General features: G+C 46.0%; 1 protein-coding gene across 5 annotated transcripts; it reads left to right on the top strand.

The window, feature by feature from the left end:
- Positions 1-13,295: 13,295 nt before the first annotated feature.
- COMMD4 (COMM domain containing 4) lies at positions 13,296-19,239 on the top strand. Of its 5 annotated transcripts, XM_045899672.3 has the most exons (8): positions 13,297-13,416; positions 17,174-17,245; positions 17,455-17,520; positions 17,683-17,722; positions 18,005-18,124; positions 18,290-18,370; positions 18,698-18,874; positions 18,962-19,239. In XM_045899672.3, the coding sequence occupies exons 1-8, from the start codon at positions 13,414-13,416 to the stop codon at positions 19,000-19,002; spliced, it is 600 nt and encodes a 199-aa protein (XP_045755628.1). In that variant the 5' UTR covers positions 13,297-13,413; the 3' UTR covers positions 19,003-19,239. The 5 variants fall into 5 exon arrangements, with proteins under 5 accessions (XP_064426201.1, XP_054369402.1, XP_045755628.1 ...); XM_064570131.1 differs by lacking the exon at positions 17,455-17,520 and having other exon boundaries at positions 13,296-13,416; XM_054513427.2 differs by lacking the exons at positions 18,698-18,874; positions 18,962-19,239 and adding an exon at positions 18,451-18,683 and having other exon boundaries at positions 13,296-13,416.
- The last annotated feature ends 1,683 nt before the right edge of the window (positions 19,240-20,922 follow it).

The following is a 20,922-nucleotide window of genomic DNA, read 5'->3' as shown; positions in this document are numbered from 1 at the left end:
GTAAAAATTCAACCCACAGAATGAGAGAAAAGATTTGCAATCATACATCTGACAAGGGATTAATATCTAGAACAGGGAACTCCTAAAACTCAACAACAAAACAACCTGATTCAGAAGTGGGCAAAGGACTTGAATAGACATTTCTCCAAAGAACATATAAAATGGCCAATAAACACATGAAAAGATGCTCAACATCACTAACCATTAGGGAAAATGCAAATCTAAACTACAATGAGGTATATAAGGTATACTTATTAGGATGGCTACTATAGAAAAACAAACAAACAGAAAACAAGTGTTGGCAAAGATGTGAAGGAATTGGAGCCATTGTGAACTGTTGGTGGGAATGTAAAGTGGTACCACTGGTGTGGAAAACAGTATGAGGAGTCTCAAAAAATTAAAAATAGAATTATCATATGATCCAGCAATTCCACTTCAAGGTATATATTCAAAAGAATTCAAAGCAGGATCTTGAATAGACAGTTGTACTCCATGTTTGTAGCAGCATTATTCCCAGTAGCTAAAATGTGGAAGTAATTCAAGTGTCCATGGACAGATGAATGGATAAGAAAATGTAGCATATACATACAATGGAATATTACACAGCCTTAAAAAGGAATGGAATTCCACAATATGCTATAACACGTGTGAACCTTAAGGGCATGAGGCTAAGTAACATTAAGCCAGTCACAAAAGATAAACACTGTATGATTCCACTCATATGATGGACTGAATGTCGTCAAAATTATAAAGATGGAAAGCAGAACGGGGACTGCCAAGGGCTGGGGAGAGGGGAGAACAGGGAGTTATTGTTTACTGGATACAGACTTTCAGTATTACAAGACGGAAAGTTGTGGAGACAGTGGTGATGGCTGAACAACGGTGTGAATGTATTAATACCATACACATAAAAATGGTTAAGATGGTAAATCATATGTGTATTTCATCACAATAAAAAAGAAAGAATTTTCCCTCTTCAGTTCTCATATTTGGTAAGCCTAAAGTATAATTTATATAAGAGAAGCAGAAAAAAAAATACTTGATTCTTTCCATTTTACTTACCAGTTTTTACAATAAAAGTTGGTTCACTAGAATACTCCAAAGTCAACCAACTTATTTTTTTCTAAATAAATAGAATGGCAGACTTGACTTAGTCAGCTATCAACTTAGAGCAGTCATAGATTCTTGATGTATTTTATGTGTTTCAATTCATTGCAGTTCTTTTTGATGCTTGAAATATTCTCTCTTTTGCTAGTGAGAGGCTATTCAAAGCCAAAGACAGGATTTAAAGAAACTCTCTTCTCCTGCCCCTGGAGAGTAGAATGGGCAGGAAATTAGACATGGAAATGAATTATAAGTATGGCAGAACTGCAACAGAAACTAAATTCAGGCCCCCGATAGAAAAGTTATAGGTATGGGGAGATTTGAGTGGGTACACCTGAGAATCTTGAACTTCCAGTTTACTCTGAATGCTCTGGACTAGAAGCTGCCTTGCTTCTTGCTAGAAGAGAGCAGCCTCCCTCTGCCTGGAGACCAGGCAAAAACCTTCCCTGAGTTGAATGCTTTACAGAATGATGAAGTGTGTCCTCCTCATTGCCTCCCCATATTGCTACCAGACCAATACCTAGGGTCAGTCCTCATCATGACTCAAGATCACAAGTAAAGTCCTGCTCTGGGTGAAACAACTTACTTACCAAAAGAGTTGCATGAGCTGTCTAATATGTACTGGAAGAATATGAGGGGGGCGGGTGTAAGAGAAGATGAGGGTGCTGGATCAAGGGTAGAATAACAGGTATATACATGAGAATTTATTGACCTGGGAGCATTCTCCTGTGTCTAAGGATTTAATGTCCTGGCTGGGACACCTGGAGCTCTAATACACTGCTGGAATGATTCCTTGAAGCATAGACATGATGGCTACTGCAGTAAATTAGGTGGAGACTTTATAACAGCTTTCCCAAAGTATCCCAAAGGAAGGAGTCAGAAGGTTCAGGGAGGTAGGAATGTTAGAATGGTTTTAATATATGCAAGCAGACAATCCACCATTTGACTATGTTCCTTTAGAAGGCTCAAAGGAATACGCTTCTCTAATTAATAAGGAGGGCACCAGTGAGGGGGGTACCTAAGTCTTTGAGACTCAATAAATCGGAGTCTTTGTAGGTCAGGCTTGACAGTAGAAGATGCTGCCATGAAACCAGTCTTTTTAAGTGTCATTGGGATTGGTGGGATGCCAGAACAGCAGAGGCCAGGTAATGGGACGTAACCATTAACAAAAAGGTGGATGTAATTAACTTGATTGACAGCAAGGCTGGTGTGAGAACCACAGTGCCCTTGATCTTCAGGAATCTGTGGTGGTGTTACTGATGATATTCCTGAGTCAGGTTATATGGGCAGTTGGCTAGAATATTGCTTGACTTAATAAACCAAACCAAACCAAGAGCTGGCAAGCAGAAGACAACAACAAAAAACTGCAATCCCTTGCCCAGTTTCCAGACTGAGACAATTGAGGCCAATAGCCCACTGAACATAGGGGAGGCTGGGTATTCTTGAGAAAAGATCCTGCAAATTACCACATGTATATTCACTAAATATTACCTCAATCCTTTCCCAATGGGATCCATGGTCATTTACCAAAGTAACTATATCTGGTGAAAAGGGAGTACCTAGATCTTTTGAGGGTTGTTAATACAAGACTGAAGTTGGCACTAGCACCATGAGACTCACAATGCCATCCATTAAGAGTGGACTTGTGGAGGGCTGGTAATGAATGGAGCCCTGGATGAGGTCAATCTCATGGTGAATCCAATGAGACCATAGCCCCACCTTATTGTCACTTCTCTTCTTTCTAAACAATTGAGATAAGTATGGGTAGAACTAACAGAGTGCTCACATTTATTCTCTGACCTGTGGATAGGAATCATTATAGTAGGAAAGGTCAAGTTGAAATCTGGGAACTTGCCCCCTCCCCACTGCCAGGAGCAATACAATATTCCAGGTGGGACCACCCTCAGCAGGGTTCACCACCTTACAGCATTATACTTCCATTCCCCAACCCCCCCATCCTGTCCTTCATGCTATCCTTGTAATTGTTTTACTTCTACATTTGTTATGTAAATGTAAAACCCATAACATATTGTTGTAACTTTTGCTCTAAACTGTCAATGTTTTTTTAGAGACCAAAAATGAGAAAATATCATCTTTTATATTCTTCCACATATTTATAATTTCAATGTTCTTCATTCCATTTCCATCTGGTATCATTTTTCTTCTGACAATGATTTTCTTTTAACATTTTTTGTATGCAGGTCTGTTGGTGATTATCTCCACTTTTGTTTGTGTGAAACTCTTTGATTTTGCCTTCATTTTTATTTTTATGTTCTATGATACTTCTATTACTACATTGTTGTATTGAGATATAACAGAATTTTTAAAAAAGATTGCTTGTTTTATATAATGCCAGTCCATTTTTCTCTTAATTCTTTTGGGTGCTGAGAATTTAACAAATTTTGCCTTCATTTTTAAAAGTTTTTTTTTTTCTGGGGCGCCTGGGTGGCTCAGTCGTTAAGCATCTGCCTTCGGCTCAGGTCATGATCCCAGGGTCCTGGGATCAAGCCCCACATCAGGCTCCTTGCTCCGTGGGAAGCCTGCTTCTCCCTCTTCCACTCCCCTTGCTTGTGTTCCCTCTCTCACTGTCTCTCTCTGTCAAAAAATAAATAAAATCTTTAAAAAAAAGATAAATAAATAAAAGTGTTTTTTTTCTGAATATAGAATTCTAGGGGGATGGCTTTTTTTTTTCTTGCAGCATATTAAAGATAGCATTCAACTATCTTTTTTTAAAGGATTTTATTTATTTATTTGAGAGAGAGAGAGAGCAAGCACGAGTGGGGGGAGGGACATAGGGAGAGGGACGGACAAGCAGACTCTCTACTGAGCGCCAAGCCTGATTTGGGGCTCAATCCCAGGACTCTGAGCAGAAGTCAGATGCTTAACAACTGAGCTACCTAGGCATCCCTCAATTATCTTTTAATTTACGTAATTTCTGACAGGAAGTTTGATGTCATTTTCATTCCTCTCTGCATAATAAGCCTTTACTCTCTACCTTCTTTAAAGAGATTTATCACTCTTTTCTAAGCAATTTTACTATGATATGCCTTGGTGTGGTTTCCTTCTCCTTGGGGTTTACTGAGGATCTTGGATCTGTGGGATTACAGTTTTCATCAACTTCAGAAAATTTTGGCCATTTCTTCAAATATTCTTCTGTCTGCTTCCTCTTTCTTTCTTGGATTCCAATTACATGTATGTTAGACCTCTTGATATTGTCTCCCAAACCACTGATGTTCTCTTTATCATTTTCAGTCTCTTTTTCTAGCTTTCATTTTGGATAGCTTCTATTTAAGTTCACTGCCTTCAGGTTCACTGATCTTTTTTCTGCAATGACTAATCTGTTAATCCCGTGCATTTGTTAACCTTTTTTGTCTCTAGAAATTCCTTTTTTAATATCTTTCATTTATCTCTTCTCATCATGTTCAGATTTTTCTCTACCTTCTTGAACACATGGAACATATTTATAACCACTGTTTTTAAATGTCTCTGTCTGCTAATTACATAATCTCTATCATTTCAGGGTCTATTTCCATGGATTGATTTTTCCCCTTGTTATAGCTCCTATTTTCTTCCTTCTTTGCATTCCTGGTAATTTTTAACTAGGTGATAGACGCTGTGATTTTGATGTAGATGTTGAATTGAGTCATTTTCTTTCAAATAGTTTTGGACTTTCTTCCCACATCATTTAAGTTACTTAAAAAAAAATTAGATCTATTCAAGGCTTGCTTTCAAGCTTTGTTAGGACAATCTCAGAGCAGCCTTTATCCCAGTGCTATTTGAGCACCCCTGTTAAGACAAAACTTTTTTAAGGATTCTGTTCAATGTCCAGTGTATTAGGAGGTGTTCCTATTCTGGCTAGTGAAAATAGCAATTATTTCTAGTCTCTTATAAGCTCTGGGAATTGTTTGGTCTTCCACTTTCCAGTTTTCACCCCCCACACTTGTTTTCTCTCACGTGTGTATATGTCAGTACCGAGCCAAATACTTCAGGCATCTTCTGTATTTCTCCAGAATGTGCTCACTCATGCTCTCTCTCTGAAGCACCCTCCTCTCTGGTATTCTGCTCATAGACTCTATCTGCCTTGATCTTCCTAAACTCCAGTCTCCCATCTCAACTCAGCAAGAGAGCTGGGCTTTATGTGGATTCCCCCTCCCTGGGTTGCAGGCTGTTATTTGCTTCCAGCAGTAAAATGAGGAAGATGTAAGGTTCACCTTCTTTTAGAAATCATAATTCTGCTCTACCTATTGTCTAATGTCTGAGGGCTGTTGTATTTTGTCCAGTTTTTCTAGTTGTTCAAATGGGGAGGTAAATCTACTCATTATTACTCCATAATGGCCATAAGTAGAAGTTTCTACATTTAGTCTTTAAAAAAAAAAAAAGATTTTATTTATTTATTTGAGAGAGAGAGAATGGGAAAGAGCACCTGAGAGGTGGGAGGGTCAGAGGGAGAAGCAGACTCCCCACCGAGCAGGGAGCCCGATGCGGGACCCGATCCAGGGACTCCAGGATCATGACCTGAGCCGAAGGCAGTCGCTTAACCAACTGAGCCACCCAGGCGCCCCTCTACATTTAGTCTTAATCTGTATCTTTCTTATCAGTGAGATTGAGCATCTGTTTGCATGTGTCAGGAGAATCTGCATTTTTTTCCTTTGAACTTTTATATGTCTTTCCCATTTTTCTTAGAATTGTTGGTCAACAATTTTTAGAACGGAATGAATAATAGCACTTCTCGGGATTGTGACCATGATGGAGTATTGATTATAGCCTCCCATCATAAGACTAAAAAGCTAAAGAAAATGTATAAAGAAATTTTCTTCAGGCATTGGGCAATAGACAGTGCAAGGTTACAATCTCTGAGAGAAGGTAATAATGTGAAGTGGGTTCCACATCTTTCTGCCTGGAAGACGTTTCCAAGCCCTAAATGATGGCACAAGGAAGTGGAGTTCAATAGACAGCATTAGTCCTGCTTGGTAGAAGAAATATAGATTGGAGTTCAGGGCTGCTAAAATGTGTATGGTAGAGTACCAGAAAGGAGTTACAAAGAAGGAGCCCCAGAAATCTTACAGAGATTCTCCTCAGCCCCTTGGTCAAATTCTAAACTGTGAATATGTGAACTGAGACTCTGCAAAGCCTAGCAGAAAACAGCTCCCAGGGAGCTGAGAGTGAAACAGATATTTCAGGGGTCACAGGATACTTGAGAGACATTGGAATTCTGACCCAGCCAGAGTGGAGAGATCTTGGTGAACATCGCAGACATTCACATGAGGGTCTAGAAGGCTATGCTTTTGGAGTAAGGAAGATTCCCTAGGAATAAGGGCAAAATGGAAAAAGACACACCCTAACAAAACCTAAACCAAGCCTTGATATACATGATCAAGTTAATCTATCAGTAATTTAATTGCCTTCTGGAACAAAATTCAACACTATTTAGAGTAAGATAACATAATCCAAATTTCTACAATGTATATTTACAATGTTCAACATATCAAAAAATATTTACTAGACATGTGATGAAGAAAGTATATCCAAAAATTAAGATAAAAACTAGTCAACACAAGCAGACCCATAAAAATCTGAGTGTCCTATAATTCAATTAAATTCTGACACTGTCTACTCAGAGTTAGCATCAGAACCCATAGGTTAAGGGTTCTTAACACTTAGTCCCAGTCAGTCCCACAAGACTGCCCCCACTTCAGACAGCAATTGAAGTAGGGGGTTCCCCAGTTACCTGCACTCCTGTCTGGTTAGCTACAAATCAAGGTTTTCACAACCCCTTCAAGTTAATTTGCTACAACAGATGACAGGAATTAGGGGAAACATAGTCACTGGTTTACTATATTATAAAGGGTATAAATGAACAGCCCAATGAAGAGATACATAGGACGAGATGCGGAAGGGTCCTGAGAGGAGGAGCTTCTGTCTCCACTGAGTTGAGATATGCTACCCCCCAGCATCTGGAAGCTCTCTGTGGCTCAGAGATTTTTATGGAAGCTTCATCATGAAAGCATGATCAATCATTAACTCAATCTCTAGCCCCTCTCCAAGCTTCTAGTCATGGCTTGGTATTCCTGGCGACCAGCCCCCATCGCAAAACTATCCAGGAACCCACCAAGAGCCACCTCATTAAAACAAAAGAGGCTCCTATTACCTAGGAAACTCCAAGGGATTTAGTTGCTCTCTGTCAGGAACTGAGAGCAGAGACCAAATATATATTTGTTATTATGTCACATTTGCATATGCATGGAAAAAAAATCAGAAAGGGCTGTTAGAGCAGTTATTTTTTTTTTTAAAGATTTTATTTATTTATTTGAGAGAGAGAATGAGAGACAGAGAGCATGAGAGGGAGGAGGGTCAGAGGGAGAAGCAGACTCCCTGCCGAGCAGGGAGCCCGATGCGGGACTCGATCCCGGGACTCCAGGATCATGACCTGAGCCGAAGGCAGTCGCTTAACCAACTGAGCCACCCAGGCGCCCTAGAGCAGTTATTTAGGGAGAGATGGAGTTTACTAATTTTTTGTTTGTTTCTTTAACTTTTCTATATTTTGTGATTTTTTTCATGCCTTTTTGTTTATTTCAAAATGAAAATTTTTTAGGTTTTTATTTTAATTACCCACTGCTCATCACAAGTGCACTCCTTAATCCCCATTACCTTTTTTACCACCACCCCCCCAACTTCCCCTCTGGTAACCATCAGCTTGTTCTCTATAGTTAAGAGTCTGTTTCTTGGTTTGTCTCTTTTTTTCCCTTTGCTCACTTGTTTTATTTCTTAAATTCCACATATGAGTGAAATCATATGGTATTTGTCTTCCTCTGACTGACTTATTTCACTTAGCATTATACTCTCTAGCTCTATCCATGTCATGGCAAATGGCAAGATTCGTTCTTTTTTATGGCTAAGTAATATTCCATTGTATGTGTATGTGTGTATATATATCACATCTTTTTTTTTCCCAATATTTTATTTTTAAGTAATCTCTACGTCCAAAGTGAGTCTTGAACTCACAACCCAAGATCAAGAGTCACATGCTTCACTGACTGAACCAGCCAGGCACCCCTCCTTACCTCCCCCCCTTTTTAAAAATTTTTTTATTAATATATAATGTATTATTTGTCTCAGGGGTACAGGTCTGTGATTCATCAGTCTTACACAATTCACAGTGCTCACATAGTACATACTCTCCCCAACGTCCATCACCCAGCCCCCTCATCCCTCCCACCCCCTCCATTCCAGCAACCCTCAGTTTGTTTCCTGAGATTAAGAGTCTCTTATGGTTTGTCTCCCTCTCTGGTTTCGTCTTGTTTCATTTTTCCCTCCCTTTCCCTATGATCCTCTATCTTGTTTCTCAAATTCCTCATATCAGTGAGATCATGCAATACTTGTCTTTCTCTGATTGACTTATTTCGCTCAGCATAACACCCTCCAGTTCTATCCACATCGTTGCAAATGGCAAGATCTCATTCTTTTTGATGGCTGCATAATATTCCATTGTATATATATACCACATCTTCTTTATCCATTCATCTGCTGATGGACATATAGGCTCTTTCCATAGTTGTGGCTATTGTGGACATTGCTGCTATAAATATTGGAGGGCACATGCCCCTTCGGATCACTACATTTGTATCTTTGGGGTAAATACCCAGTAGTGCAATTGCTGGGTCATAGGGTAGCTCTATTTTCAACTTTTTGAGGAACCTCCATAATGTTTTCCAGAGTGGCTGCACCAGCTTGCATTCCCACCAACAGTGTAGGAGGGTTCCCCTTTCTCTGCATCCCCACCAACATCTGTCGTTTCCGACTTGTTAATTTTAGCCATTCTGACTGGTGTGAAGTGGTATCTCATTGAGGTTTTGATTTGTATTTCCCTGATGCCGAGTGATGTTGAGCACTTTTTCATGTGTCTATTTGGCCATTTACCCCTCCTAATCTTCTTTATCCATTCATTAATCAATGGACATTTGGGCTGTTTCGATAATTTGGCTATTATAAATAATGCTGCTATAAACATAGGAGTGCATGTATCCCTTTGAATTAGTGTTTTTGTATTCTTTGGGTAAATACCCAGTAGTGCAATTGCTAGATCATAGGATAGTTCTATTTTTAACTTTTAGAGGAACCTCCATACTATTTTCCAGAGTGGCTGCACCAGCTTGCATTCCCACCAACAGTGTAAGAGGGATCCTTTTTATACATCCTCACCAACACTTGTTGTTTCTGGTGTTTTTGATTTTAGCCATTCTGACAGATGTAAGGTGATATCCCACTGTGTATTTTATTTTCATTTCCCTGATGATGAGTGATGATGAACATCTCTTCATGCATCTGTTGGCCATCTGTATATCTTCATTGGAGAAATGTCTGTTTATGTCTTCTGCCCATTTTTAATTGGATTATTTGTTTTTTGGTGTTGAGTTGTATGAGTTCTTTACATATTTTGGATACTAACCCTTTACTAGTTATGTCATTTGCAAATATCTTCTCCCATACTGTAGGTTGACTTTTAGTTGTATTTTGTGATTTTTATTATGATAATCATTTTTAGTTATATAACTGTATTTTTTTTAAGATTTTATTTTTAAATAATCTCTACACCCAATGTGGGGCTTGAACTCACAAATCTGGGATCAAGAGTCACATGCTCTACTGACTGAGCCAGCCAGGCACCCCTAGTTATATAATTTTAATGTATTAAATATCATTTTTAAGAAACATGAAGACTTTCCTTGTGATCTAGCCAGGGCTGACTATAGTTGGCAGAATCAGGAAGCCCTCCATGCACAAGCCCTCTGCCTGGACACCCTCACCCTAAGTTTGCTCCCACTGCCCCCTCCACATTCACACCCACCATCACCTCCTGTGAGTGAGGCCTCCCCTTTCCCCCAGCCCTGGGTGCCCACCGGAGGACATCATGGTCTCAGAGAGGGGAACTCCTCAGGACAGACACTCTGCTTGATCTATCATCCCAGAGCCTGTCTTAGAGAAGTGGACAGTGGGTATGTGGTGAGTGAGTGAAGGAAGGACGAAGGAAGGAAGGAAGGAAGGAAGGAAGGAAGGAAGGAAGGAAGGAAGGAAGGAAGGAAGGGAGGAAGGGCCAATCCTGAAAAAGGTGACTTCCTAAGACCTTTCCCCAACAGGTGGAACCATTTCCCCTTTTAGCAGCCCCCTGGGCAGGGACCCAAGTGTAAGAGGTGGGGTGGGTACAAAGCTCAGTGTTTTCACACGGGCTTGCAGTGTGTCTGGGGGTGATCAGGCTGCTGCAGGTGCTGCAAGGAGGGTCAGTCTTAGGAAGAGCTCATTCCTGAAATCCCTCTAGGATCCCCCAGGGCCCTAGAGCGCCCTTGCCCCAGTCACAGCTATGTGGTCCAGGAGGGCCCAGCTGATGGTGAAGGTCCACTGGGGCTTGTCTGTGACTGGCCACCTGGTCCAGCCCAAGGAGCTGACCCTGGTGCCTGTGTCCCCAGTCCCTCGGACCTCCTAAGGGAGACACTCACCTTTGATGTGGGGCTGTTCAACTGTGGCAGCCAGCTGCAGATGAGAGGGAAAGGTAAGGTGGACCTTGGTGTTAGAAGCCAAAAACACATCCTGGCCAGAGGCTGGACTGGTTCTCCACTGCCGTCTGTGAAGCAAATGAATAGGGTCTACAGCAAGTCCCAGTGTTCCTGGGTTCTGGTTGGGGTCCTCCCCTTATGGGCTCAGTGGCTTGGGCTCACCCTGCCCCTCCCCCAGCCTTGCCCCCAGGCCAGGCCAGGGCTTTCAAGACCTTCCAGTTGGGACCTCTGGCTTTCTCTCAGGCTGACAGGAGATGTGGCCTGGGCTCCCCTGCTTGCCTCCAGCTCTCCACCTGTGGGGTTCTGACTCCTCTGCCCCAGGTAGGCCAGGAGAGCCTCACACAATACTCTACCACCCCCCCAACCCCCCACCCTTCACCACCCGCTGGCATTCCATGACTTCTAGTTTTTCTTCAGGTGCTTCTCTTGAATTTTCAAGATAGACTGTCATCTGCAAATATGAGTTTTTTCTTTTCCAACATTTATGCTTATGGTTTTCCCATGTTTTATTTATCTAGAATTAGAGTTTCTCAACACCAGCACGATTGGCATTTTTGGCTAGATAATTCTTTGTTATGGGGGACTGTCCTGTGCCTTGTAGGATGTTTAGCAGCATCTCTGGCCTCTGTCTTCTGGATGCCAGCAGCACTCCCTAGTTGTAACAACTAAAAATATCTCCAGACATTACCAAATACCCCTGAGAGGCAAAATCACCCCCAGCTGAGAACCACTGGCCTAAGCATCTAGAATAATGTTGGATCATAGTAATGTTGGCATATGACTGCTACTGACTTTAATGGGAGTCATCTAGGATTGAAGTATCTGAGTAGCTCCTGCTCAGGGCTAATGTACTGTATCAAAGTTTAATTTGCCAAAAGTAAAAAACATGACTGTCATACAAAAAATGAAAGAATGCGTGTCAAATATTTAATCAATGAGGGAATCAGTAAGATGGCAAAGCAAGTTCAAGTAACATTTTGAGAAGAAGCATTTCTAGTGTGTGTTGAATTAGAGAGAAAGCCTGTTGATGTCTTACAGGGCGATAAAACTGTAATCTTTGGGGTTATCTTTTCTACTAGACAGAAATCTATAAGCTAACATATAACTTATCAGGTACATTTTCCTACATTAATTGTTTTCAAAGTGTAGTCCTCAAAGCGGAAGCATCAGCATCACCTGGGAACTTAAGGGAATTGCACATTTTCCTTTCCTATCCCAGATCTATTTAATTAGAGACTTTGAGGGTGGGAAGCACCTCTGTCTCCCCACACATTGTGGGTGACACAGATGCACTGTAAAGTCTGGGAACCACTGCTCTAAATAGTCAAATAATCTCTATTTATGAAACAAATCTGCGAGACAATGCTCCAGTATGACATTAAAAGGACACACCACCCACCTTTTGGCCTTGTTTCCAGATTTAAATACTTTGTCTGATGTTAAGTCTCATGTTTGCTCTTTCCTTTTTCAGATACTCTATCAATTTAAGGCAGTTTCCACCTATTCCCAATTTTTCTTTTTTCTCCTTTTGAATAAAAAATGGTTTTCCAAGTCTATCAACAATGTTTTCTTCTTTAACCTATTAACATGATGAAACAGAAGTTGAACCAGTCTTGTAATTCTTAAGATGAAGTTTTTCTTTGACATAGTGTAGTATGTTAACACACTGTTGACTTCAACATGCTGATGTTTATGATTTTTAAAAAGGTCTTTATAAATGAGATCGATTTTAGCATGAATTGGGAATCTTTCTTTTTCTATTTATGGAGCAGTTTAATTGCGATGGGTTCTGTCCTTTGAAAGCTTGAAAGGCTGCAACAATAAAACCAGCTGGGCCTGGTTTATGGGGGGTGGGATATGTAATCGAAAAGAGATCTCAAATTGTTCAATTTCTTCTCTGGTTATCAGTCTATTCTCTAGGATATTTTTGGTGCTGTTGCTGTTTTTTGTTTTGTTTTGTTTTTACCTCTTTAAGAGAATACTGAAAACTTAGTTTTCCTAGTCCATCCTTTGCTCAAACTCACCAGTAAGCAGACTAATGCGACTTAAAACAACCTATTTTTCTCCCATTCGATTGAGAAAAACTAAAATAAACATCTAATGTTGGTGAAGCCACAGGGAGAGTTCCGAGCATGTCAATTGTTACAGCCAATTGTAATAAGGCAACTAAGAGGAATTCATCAAAATGAAATGAAATACTCAGGCACTCGAAGGAGCTCTGCGGGTCACTGGTCATGTTTCCTTATATGGGTGCTGGGGACGTAGGCTGTACAGTTTATGAAAATTCATTTAAGCTTTATACTTACAACATGTACATTTTTCTCTACGTGTATCATATTTCAGTAAAATTTTTAAATGCCTTTAGCCACAGCACAGCCCATAGCTATCTATAAGGGCACGGCTAACTGGCGGGCAACAGGGAACGACCTGAACCCTCCTTCGCAAGGGCATCATTCCAAGATCCAGAAAGGGCTCCGGTTTCCTGCTTCCTTAAGTCGAACACATTCTATGGCTCCCACGCCCTCTTTCTGGCTAAACCGCGTCGTGAGGCGGGGGTGGCGCCGGTCACTTCCGGGAAGGGGTTCTGGGGAGGCCGACTGCGAGCTCATCACTCTCCCCCGGGAGCTCCCAGAGCGGCCATCGGCGCTCGCCCGGGCCCCGCCCCGCCCCGCCCCGCCCGTGGAGGCACCGCCCACACCACGTGACCGCCGCGTCAGCTGACCGGGCGCACCCGGAGGAGGAGGGCCGGCTTCCAGGCGCGATGGTGAGGGCCGCGGGGTGACGGGAGCCGGGGTGACCGGAGCCGGGGCGCCGGGGCGGGCAGAGAGGCCCCCGGCCCTCGCCTATGCGGCCGCGGGCGGGTGGGCGCCGGGGCGGGGAGGTGGAGGCAGCCCCGGCCCCTCGGCAGACACCTGGGTGCGGTCGTGAGGGCCGAGCGTCCGGCTGGCAGGGCGGGCGGGCCGCGGGCTTGGAGTCGCGGTGCTTCCTCGGCGGGAAGGAAGGGCCCGCATCCCCCAGGGCAGGAAGTGGAGCTTGCCCGGGGCGGGAGCGCTTCCAGGCCTTCCTCGGCCCCCGGACGACCTCCCAGAGGTGCCCTCTGCCCGGCCCTCCTGTGCGACCTGGAGAAGAACTTGCGTAGAATGAGCCTCAGTCTCCGCCCTATTCGGAAGTCCTTTCACCCTTCCCAGAGCCAGAAAGGAGTAGACGTGGGGCTGGGGCTTCTCAACTCCTCCGTCCATTCATTCCTTCAGCAGGCTTTGCGTGCCTACTCTACACCATGCGGTGTGCCAGGCATTGGGGCTTAAACTGCAAGAGGCTTGACTTGGCAGTCATAGTTAAGACTTGAGGGGAAGGGACCTAACTGTGCCTTGTGAGTAGCGTTAGGAAGGCTTCCTGAGGGTGACAGCCACCGGAGGGCTGGGGGCAGGGAAGAAAACTGGCTGGCTGCAGTGCAGTTGGTGTCCCAGGGGTGAGGAGGCTTGGGGAGGGGGGCTCTGTCTTCAGACAGAACAGCATGTTCAAAGGCTTCAGGTGAGAGAGAGCATGGCTCGCTAGGAGTGGATGCACTTCACCTAGCTGGAAGGGTATCAGCTGAAGGTTAGTGAGATACGAGGCTCAACAGGTAACAAAGACCAAATCCTGCTGTGTCTTGAGAGCACGTTAAGGAGTTTAGACTTTAAGAAGAGGGCACTAGGAAGCTAGGAAAATCCTTTCGGCTGACTTGCGGAGGGAGCAGGAGGGGAGCGGAGAGCCCAAGCTGGGGCAGCAGACCCCCAGGGGATGGTGGTGACCTGAGTTAGGGCGGAGAGAGTGGAGCTAGAAGTGGGGAAATGCATGAGGGAAAAGGGAGAGCGGGGTGTCGGCTTGGCTCCCAGGTGGTGGTGCTCAGTGGGGTGGGAAACACAGGACGTGGAGCAGGTTTCCGGGCAAAGAGCAAACGTTAACTTTGATAGGTGGCGCTGTGTGAGGTTTCTGCGAGCCACCAGGTGCAGCTGGCTAGAAGACGGTCTAGATTTAAGGGTCTGAGGCTCAGAAGAGAAGCTACAATGCATTTATAAATTGGGGAGTCATCAGCACAGAGGTGGTCATTGTAAGTCTAAAAACATGTAACATCTCAGTGATGTGAGTTGGGAAGAGAGGACCTAGGGCAGAACCTAGAGAAATGCCAGCATTTTAAGAAATTACACAAGGAACACATTCTTGTAAAAAATGTAAAGAATACAGAGATGGTAAAAGACTTCTGTGGGTTGAAGTCAGGGGCCCGTGAACTTAGGAAAAATCTCACATCTTAATTTTCACTAACTTCAAACTGAAATTTAGCATTTCCTTCAATTGTGAATGTTGGCAACCAACCCCAGTATCAACAGCACCTCTGACTTCGTCACCAAAAGAAATTAGAGATATTTTCGTATCATACTACAGCTGGTGACATTGTTCACATATTTATGCAGATCATTTTTAAGTTATGATGGGTATTAGACTTGCAACATTACATCACCAATTTGTTTGACTATTTTGATAACTTAGTTTCCTTTGCAATCCTATGTATTTTATGCATTTAAAAACATGGTTTTGAGAAAGGCCTATAGGCTTCACCAGATGCCAGATGAGGCTATGGCAGAAAAAGGTTAAAAACTCCTGAAATAGAGACAGAAGTGCAAGACTGTCCTTAAAACCCGATCTCCTCACCAGTTGTCCCAGGCCCCTGCCCCAGAGTAATGATGCAGGCAGTGTGCAGAGATCACCTTTTGGGGATTGGGGGAAGGAGGGTGATCCAGCAAATGAGACTGAGGTCAGGACAGGGAGAAATCCAGGAGAATATGCTGCTTCACCAGGGAGGACGGGTTCATGTGGGATGCTGCCCTCCATCCTGACCGGCTTTCTCACTCCTGTGCAGGAGTTGGGTAAGAGGAAGGCCAGATTTAGTGACAGTCATTTGTGACCACAGCTAGAGGACTTCATGGGAGGCCCACATAGAAGCACCAGTGCCGTGGGGTCAGGTGAAAAAGAGCAAGAGGGTTGGTGGTTGAAGGATTGTGAAGCAGGTCTGAAGTGGCTGAGAAGATGACTGGTAGGGCCATGTAGAGGACATGGTGTTGCCAGGCTGCACCGAGGGCCCAGCAGAATCAGGAGAACGTGGGTGTGAGGTGTCCTAGTTTGCGGGGTTTTGTTCCCAGCATCTGTAAGCAGCCCACATGTAAGAGGTGTGGAAAGCTGGACATGTATATTGCTGTGCCCTAGAGCTTTCTCAGGCATACAGGACAAAGGACAATTGATCCAGGGAATGGAGGATATTGACAAGATGTGGCCGACAGGGTGGGTTTGCATTCCAACAGGAGACAGACCTTGAATAAATAATAAATGTGATGTCTGCTGTGGAGATCAAGAAAGAAGGATAGGGGCTAGAGCATGATGGAGAAGAGCTATTTTATTTTTTAACAGTTTTACTGAGATAAAATCAACAATAACATATAAATGTACAGTTCAGTAAGTTCTGAAATGTATATGTTCCCACGATCAAGATAATGAACATACCCACTGGCCTCTGAAATTTCCTTGTGCAAGGGGCTGTTTTAGAAAGTATGGTCAGGGGCACCTGGTGGCTCAGTTGGTTAAGTGTCTGACTCTTGGTTTCAGCTGAGGTCGTGATCTTCAAGGTCCTGGGACGGAGCCCTGGGTCAGGCTCTGCGCGCGGTGCAGAGTCTGCTTGAGATTCTCTCTCCCTCTGCCCCTCCTTCTCGTTTTCTCGTGCTCTCTCTCAAATAAGTAAATCTTAAAAAAAAAAGGGGGGGGGGCGCCTGGGTGGCTCAGTTGGTTAAGCGACTGCCTTCGGCTCAGGTCATGATCCTGGAGTCCCGGGATCGAGTCCCGCATCGGGCTCCCTGCTCGGCAAGGAGTCTGCTTCTCCCTCTGACCCTCCTCCCTCTCATGCTCTCTGTCTCTCATTCTCTCTGTCTCAAATAAATAAATAAAATCTTTAAAAAAAAAAAAGGGGGGATTGAGGGAGGGAAGAAGGAAGGAAAGAGGGAGGGAGGAAGGAAGCATGATCAGAGAAGACCCATTTGGGCAGAGGCCAGAATGAGGCGTGAGAACAGGGTGTGCAGAGGGGCAGCAAGGACAAGGTGGGAGAGTGCCTGGTGTAACAGGAGTAGCAGGAGGCCAGTGTGGCTGGAGCTAGGGAGGAGGAGGAGGAGGAAGTGAGAGGTCACTGACGTCATGACAAGGACATTGTTCTGTTCTGTGCTGTACCCCCAACACTTAGATTGGGGTCTGCCACAGAGAAGTTTGCCACAGTCAATGTTTGCCAAACACATGAATGCCTAGGATAGGCAGCAGGCAAGGTTCGGTGGCAGGTGGGTCCGTGAGAGGGTTCTCTAAACAGCCTGGTGATAGGAGAGAACAAGTGGCCAGAGGGCATCCATGTTGGACAGGGAGCAGGGATCCCCGAAGAGCAATAATGGGGGAGACACCTGGCCACACCTCAGCCCTCCATCCTGACCGGCTGCCTCACTCCTGTGCAGAGGTTCCGGTTCTGTGGTGATCTGGACTGTCCTGACTGGGTCCTGGCGGAGATCAGCACGCTGGCCAAGATTGTTGAGTGCACGGGTCTTCTAGGGTGGGAGGAGGCAGGGATTGGGGATGAGGGCTTTGGGGATGGAGGGTGGTGAGGTCACTCTGAGGTTGGGGCCTCAGTGCCCTCAGCTTGTCCTGGCCTGCTGTGTGATTCTAGTCCTGTGGCCAGCCCCCCCGCATGGAGGGGTGGGGTGGGCCAGTTGGGCTCATGCAAGGCCTTCCCCTCCAGTCCTCCGTGAAGCTGAGGCTGCTGTGTAGCCAAGTGCTGAAGGAACTTCTGGGACAGGGGATTGATGTGAGTGCGGGGCCCAGCACCCCACTGCCCCATGACCCTGTGATCCCTACTGCCCTGAAAGTGCACCAGACCCAGGGAGGTGGGCGATCAGGATGCAGGCTGGGGTGCAAGTGGCTGGTGAGCAGGGGCCTGGCACCCCCTGAGGGCCTCCTCTCCCCATAGTACGAGAAGATCCTGAAGCTCACCGCTGATGCCAGGTTTGGTGAGTACCCCACTGAGTCCGCAGACCTTTGGGCCCCTGCAGGTACTTGGCCTGGGGCTTAGCACAGAGGCCCCTCCTCCCAGCAGCCTGTCCTGCCGCACTTGCCTCAGCAGAGGGGGAAGAACGGGGTCGCCAGTCCCGCCCTCTGCCAGTTCCGGGGGTGGGGGGCAGTAGCAGTGCTCACTGCTGTGCTGTGAGCTGAAGATAGTGGGGCAACAAGAAGGTGGCTGAGGCCACAGTGACACCCCCTCCCCCACCCACGGGCTCCCCCTCCACCCCCAGAGTCGGGCGATGTCAAGGCCACGGTGGCAGTGCTGAGTTTCATCCTCTCCAGTGCGGCCAAGCATAGTGTGGATGGCGAGTCCTTGGCCAGTGAATTGCAGCAGCTGGGGCTCCCCAAAGGTACGGGTATGCAGGCAGGCATGTGTGCCAGGGGCTGCTGGGCAGCAGGCCACGCCAAGTGGCTTTGAGATGTGCCCTGCCCTCTGGGCCAAGAGCCTGAGACCTGCCCTGTGAGCAGTCTGAGCCCCCACCTGCTACATCAGGGGGCCTCCATTCTGTCCCCAGAGCACGCGGCCAGCCTGTGTCGCTGTTATGAGGAGAAGCAAAGCCCCCTACAGGAGCACCTGCGGGCCTGCAGCCTGCGTGGTGAGTGTGGGAGGGGGCCGGGGTGGGGTTTGGGCTCCATTCTAGAAGGTACATGCTTCATGGGAGGTGCTTGTTCTCAGAAAGAAGACTTAACCCTGGTCACATGTCAAGCAGTCACGGAGCCAGGACTCCTGACTCCAGCCCAGATTTCTTTCCTCTGAGATCTGCTGTGGATAATCTCGCTACTGATTATTGAACACCTTCCCTGGGTCAGAGGGATGAGAGGTTCTCAAAGGTCCCACAGCCTTGTTGAGAGTGGAGCCAGGTGAGGGCTGAGGGCAGTGTGGCTTGCCAGCCTATGATCCTGAGAGCCCCCCCATTTCACAGTGAATAGGCTGGCAGGTGTGGGCTGGCGGGTGGACTACACCCTGAGCTCCAGCCTGCTTCGGTCCGTGGAAGAGCCGATGGTGCACCTGAGGCTGGAGGTGGCAGCTGCCTCGGGTGCCCCAGCCCGGCCTGTGGCTATGTCTCTCTCAGCAGACAAGTTCCAGGTCCTCCTGGCAGGTGAGACTCTGCTGTACCTGGAGGGGGGAGGGGCCCTCCCAGATCCCACCTGACTGCCACCCACCTGCTCACCTCTTCCCTTTGCAGAACTGAAGCAGGCTCAGGCCCTGATGAGCTCCCTGGGCTGAGGAGAAGGGTGTTTGGGGCCCATGTTGAGTCGCTGCCCTCCGAACTCCTCTTCGTGGGTAGCCCCAGCTCCAGAACCCTGGAGGCCTGGCCTCCCAGATCTCTGGCTTGCTAGGTTCCCACTTGAGAATTCAGCATCAGGATTCTGAGGACTTTTCCAGCATTGCCTTCCCTCCCCCGTGAAAGTCACTTGTCAACGGTTTTCATGAGCAGGAAGAATAAACAGAAGTGTGAAGGAGTGTGTGCACAGGTTTCTTTTTGGGTTCAGATGAAAGGTTTTTGTGAGAGTAACCAAGTGACATACAGACTTCCCTGACCCATTACTCATTCTCCCTTTTCAACTACTGGTTGAGGCAGAACGAGGACCACAGTGACACAGCTTGTGTGGGGAGAGGAGAATTGGGGTTCTAACTCGCAGTCCTGTGCTGGCCTTGTCTGCAGGCGGGCAGTAAGCACGCGGCCCCAGTGCCAGATGCCCCGAGTAGAGAAAGGAGAGAGCCCTGGTCTTCCTGCCGTCTTCGTTTGATAGAGAGAGGAGGGTCCCTGCCTGAACTGCTCATTGGCAAGAGGAGCGGGGTTAGGGACTGAATGTTTGTGTCCACTCCCAAATTCCTGTGCGGAAGCCCTGACCCCTCAATGAGATGGTCTTAGGAGATGGGGCTTTGGATACTAATTACGTTTAGATGAGGTCATGAGAGTGGGACCTTCATGAAGGGGTTAGGTCCTTATAAGAAGAGAAAGACAGACTCTGTCCAGAACATGTACTGAGAAAAGGCCACATGAGAACAGCAAAGCAGGAGAAGGGCCTCACTAAGAACCAAATCTGCCAGCTCCTTGATCTTGGACTTCCCAGCCTCTGGAACTCTGAGAAATAAATGTCGTCGAAGCCACCCAGTCTCTGGTATTTTGGGACAGCACCCTGAACTGACTAAGACAAGTGGCCTAGAACATCTTGGGGTGCAGGGAAGCTACCAGACAATAACGAGTGCTGTCAGGAGGAGCCAGCTTGTCCCACTGGCCAAAGATGCGACAGTTTTAAGCATCAAAAAGTTAAGGACTGACTCGTCCTGACCTCTGCTTCTGGAAAAATGGAACAGATGCGCTTCCCCCATTCCTCTCACCAAGTACAGCTGAAAACCTTGGACATTACATATAAAACAAACAGGAGACTCTGAAAGGTGAAGAGAAGGCAGATTCGCTGAGATCCTGAGGAACTGAAGAACCCAGCAGAGCAGTCCTTAGGTTTCCTTTTTGCTCCCTGTGTCCTGGGCTGGGTGCTGGAGACTGGCAACCTGAGAAACACCAGCACACAGACTGGAAGCTCGACCAAAGCATGCTCTCTTGAGCCAGGGGATCAGGAAAGGGGCCATCCGGCAAGACAGGAGACTTACTGATGATAACTGCTCTCCTCCGGTCACACCACAAAGAAACTGCAGCCCCTCTTCCACCCCACCCCACCCCCGGCACATACATAAATATATATATGTGTGTATGTGTATATATATGTAGATATATATATATATTTTTAAGAGAGTGTGTGAGTAGGGGAGGGGGAAAGGGAGGGACAGAATCTTAAGCAGGCTCCACGCTCAGCACAGAGTCTGACATGGGGCTCGATCTCACGACCCTGAGATCATGACCTGGGTCGAAATGGAGACTCGGGTGTTTAACCAATTGAGCCCCCCAAGTGCTCCAAGAAGATTTAAATAAGATCCAGTGTCTCAAAACCCCAAATGTCCAGGATTCAAACTAACAAACCGAGAGTTAAGAAAATCTCAACTTGAATGAGAAAACACAACAGATGCCAACACTAAGATAACTCTGACTTGTATGGCAAGGATTTTAAAGTAGCCATCATAGGGCGCCTGGGTGGCTCAGTTGGTTAAGCGACTGCCTTCGGCTCAGGTCATGATCCTGGAGTC

The sequence above is a fragment of the Mirounga angustirostris genome, unplaced genomic scaffold (genome assembly GCF_029215605.1).
Source record: "Mirounga angustirostris isolate CCGP_5_RB_7025 unplaced genomic scaffold, mMirAng1.0.hap1 SCAF_9, whole genome shotgun sequence".
Classification (NCBI taxonomy): domain Eukaryota; kingdom Metazoa; phylum Chordata; class Mammalia; order Carnivora; family Phocidae; genus Mirounga; species Mirounga angustirostris.
This window is presented reverse-complemented; position numbering and strand designations above follow the sequence as displayed.

Bases quoted from the DNA above. Each gene is read 5' to 3' on its own strand.
- COMMD4 (XM_045899672.3), top strand. The intron at 17,246-17,454 runs GTTGAGTGCACG...CTTCCCCTCCAG, and splicing joins TCAGCACGCTGGCCAAGATT to TCCTCCGTGAAGCTGAGGCT. The intron at 18,125-18,289 runs GTACGGGTATGC...TTCTGTCCCCAG, and splicing joins GCAGCTGGGGCTCCCCAAAG to AGCACGCGGCCAGCCTGTGT.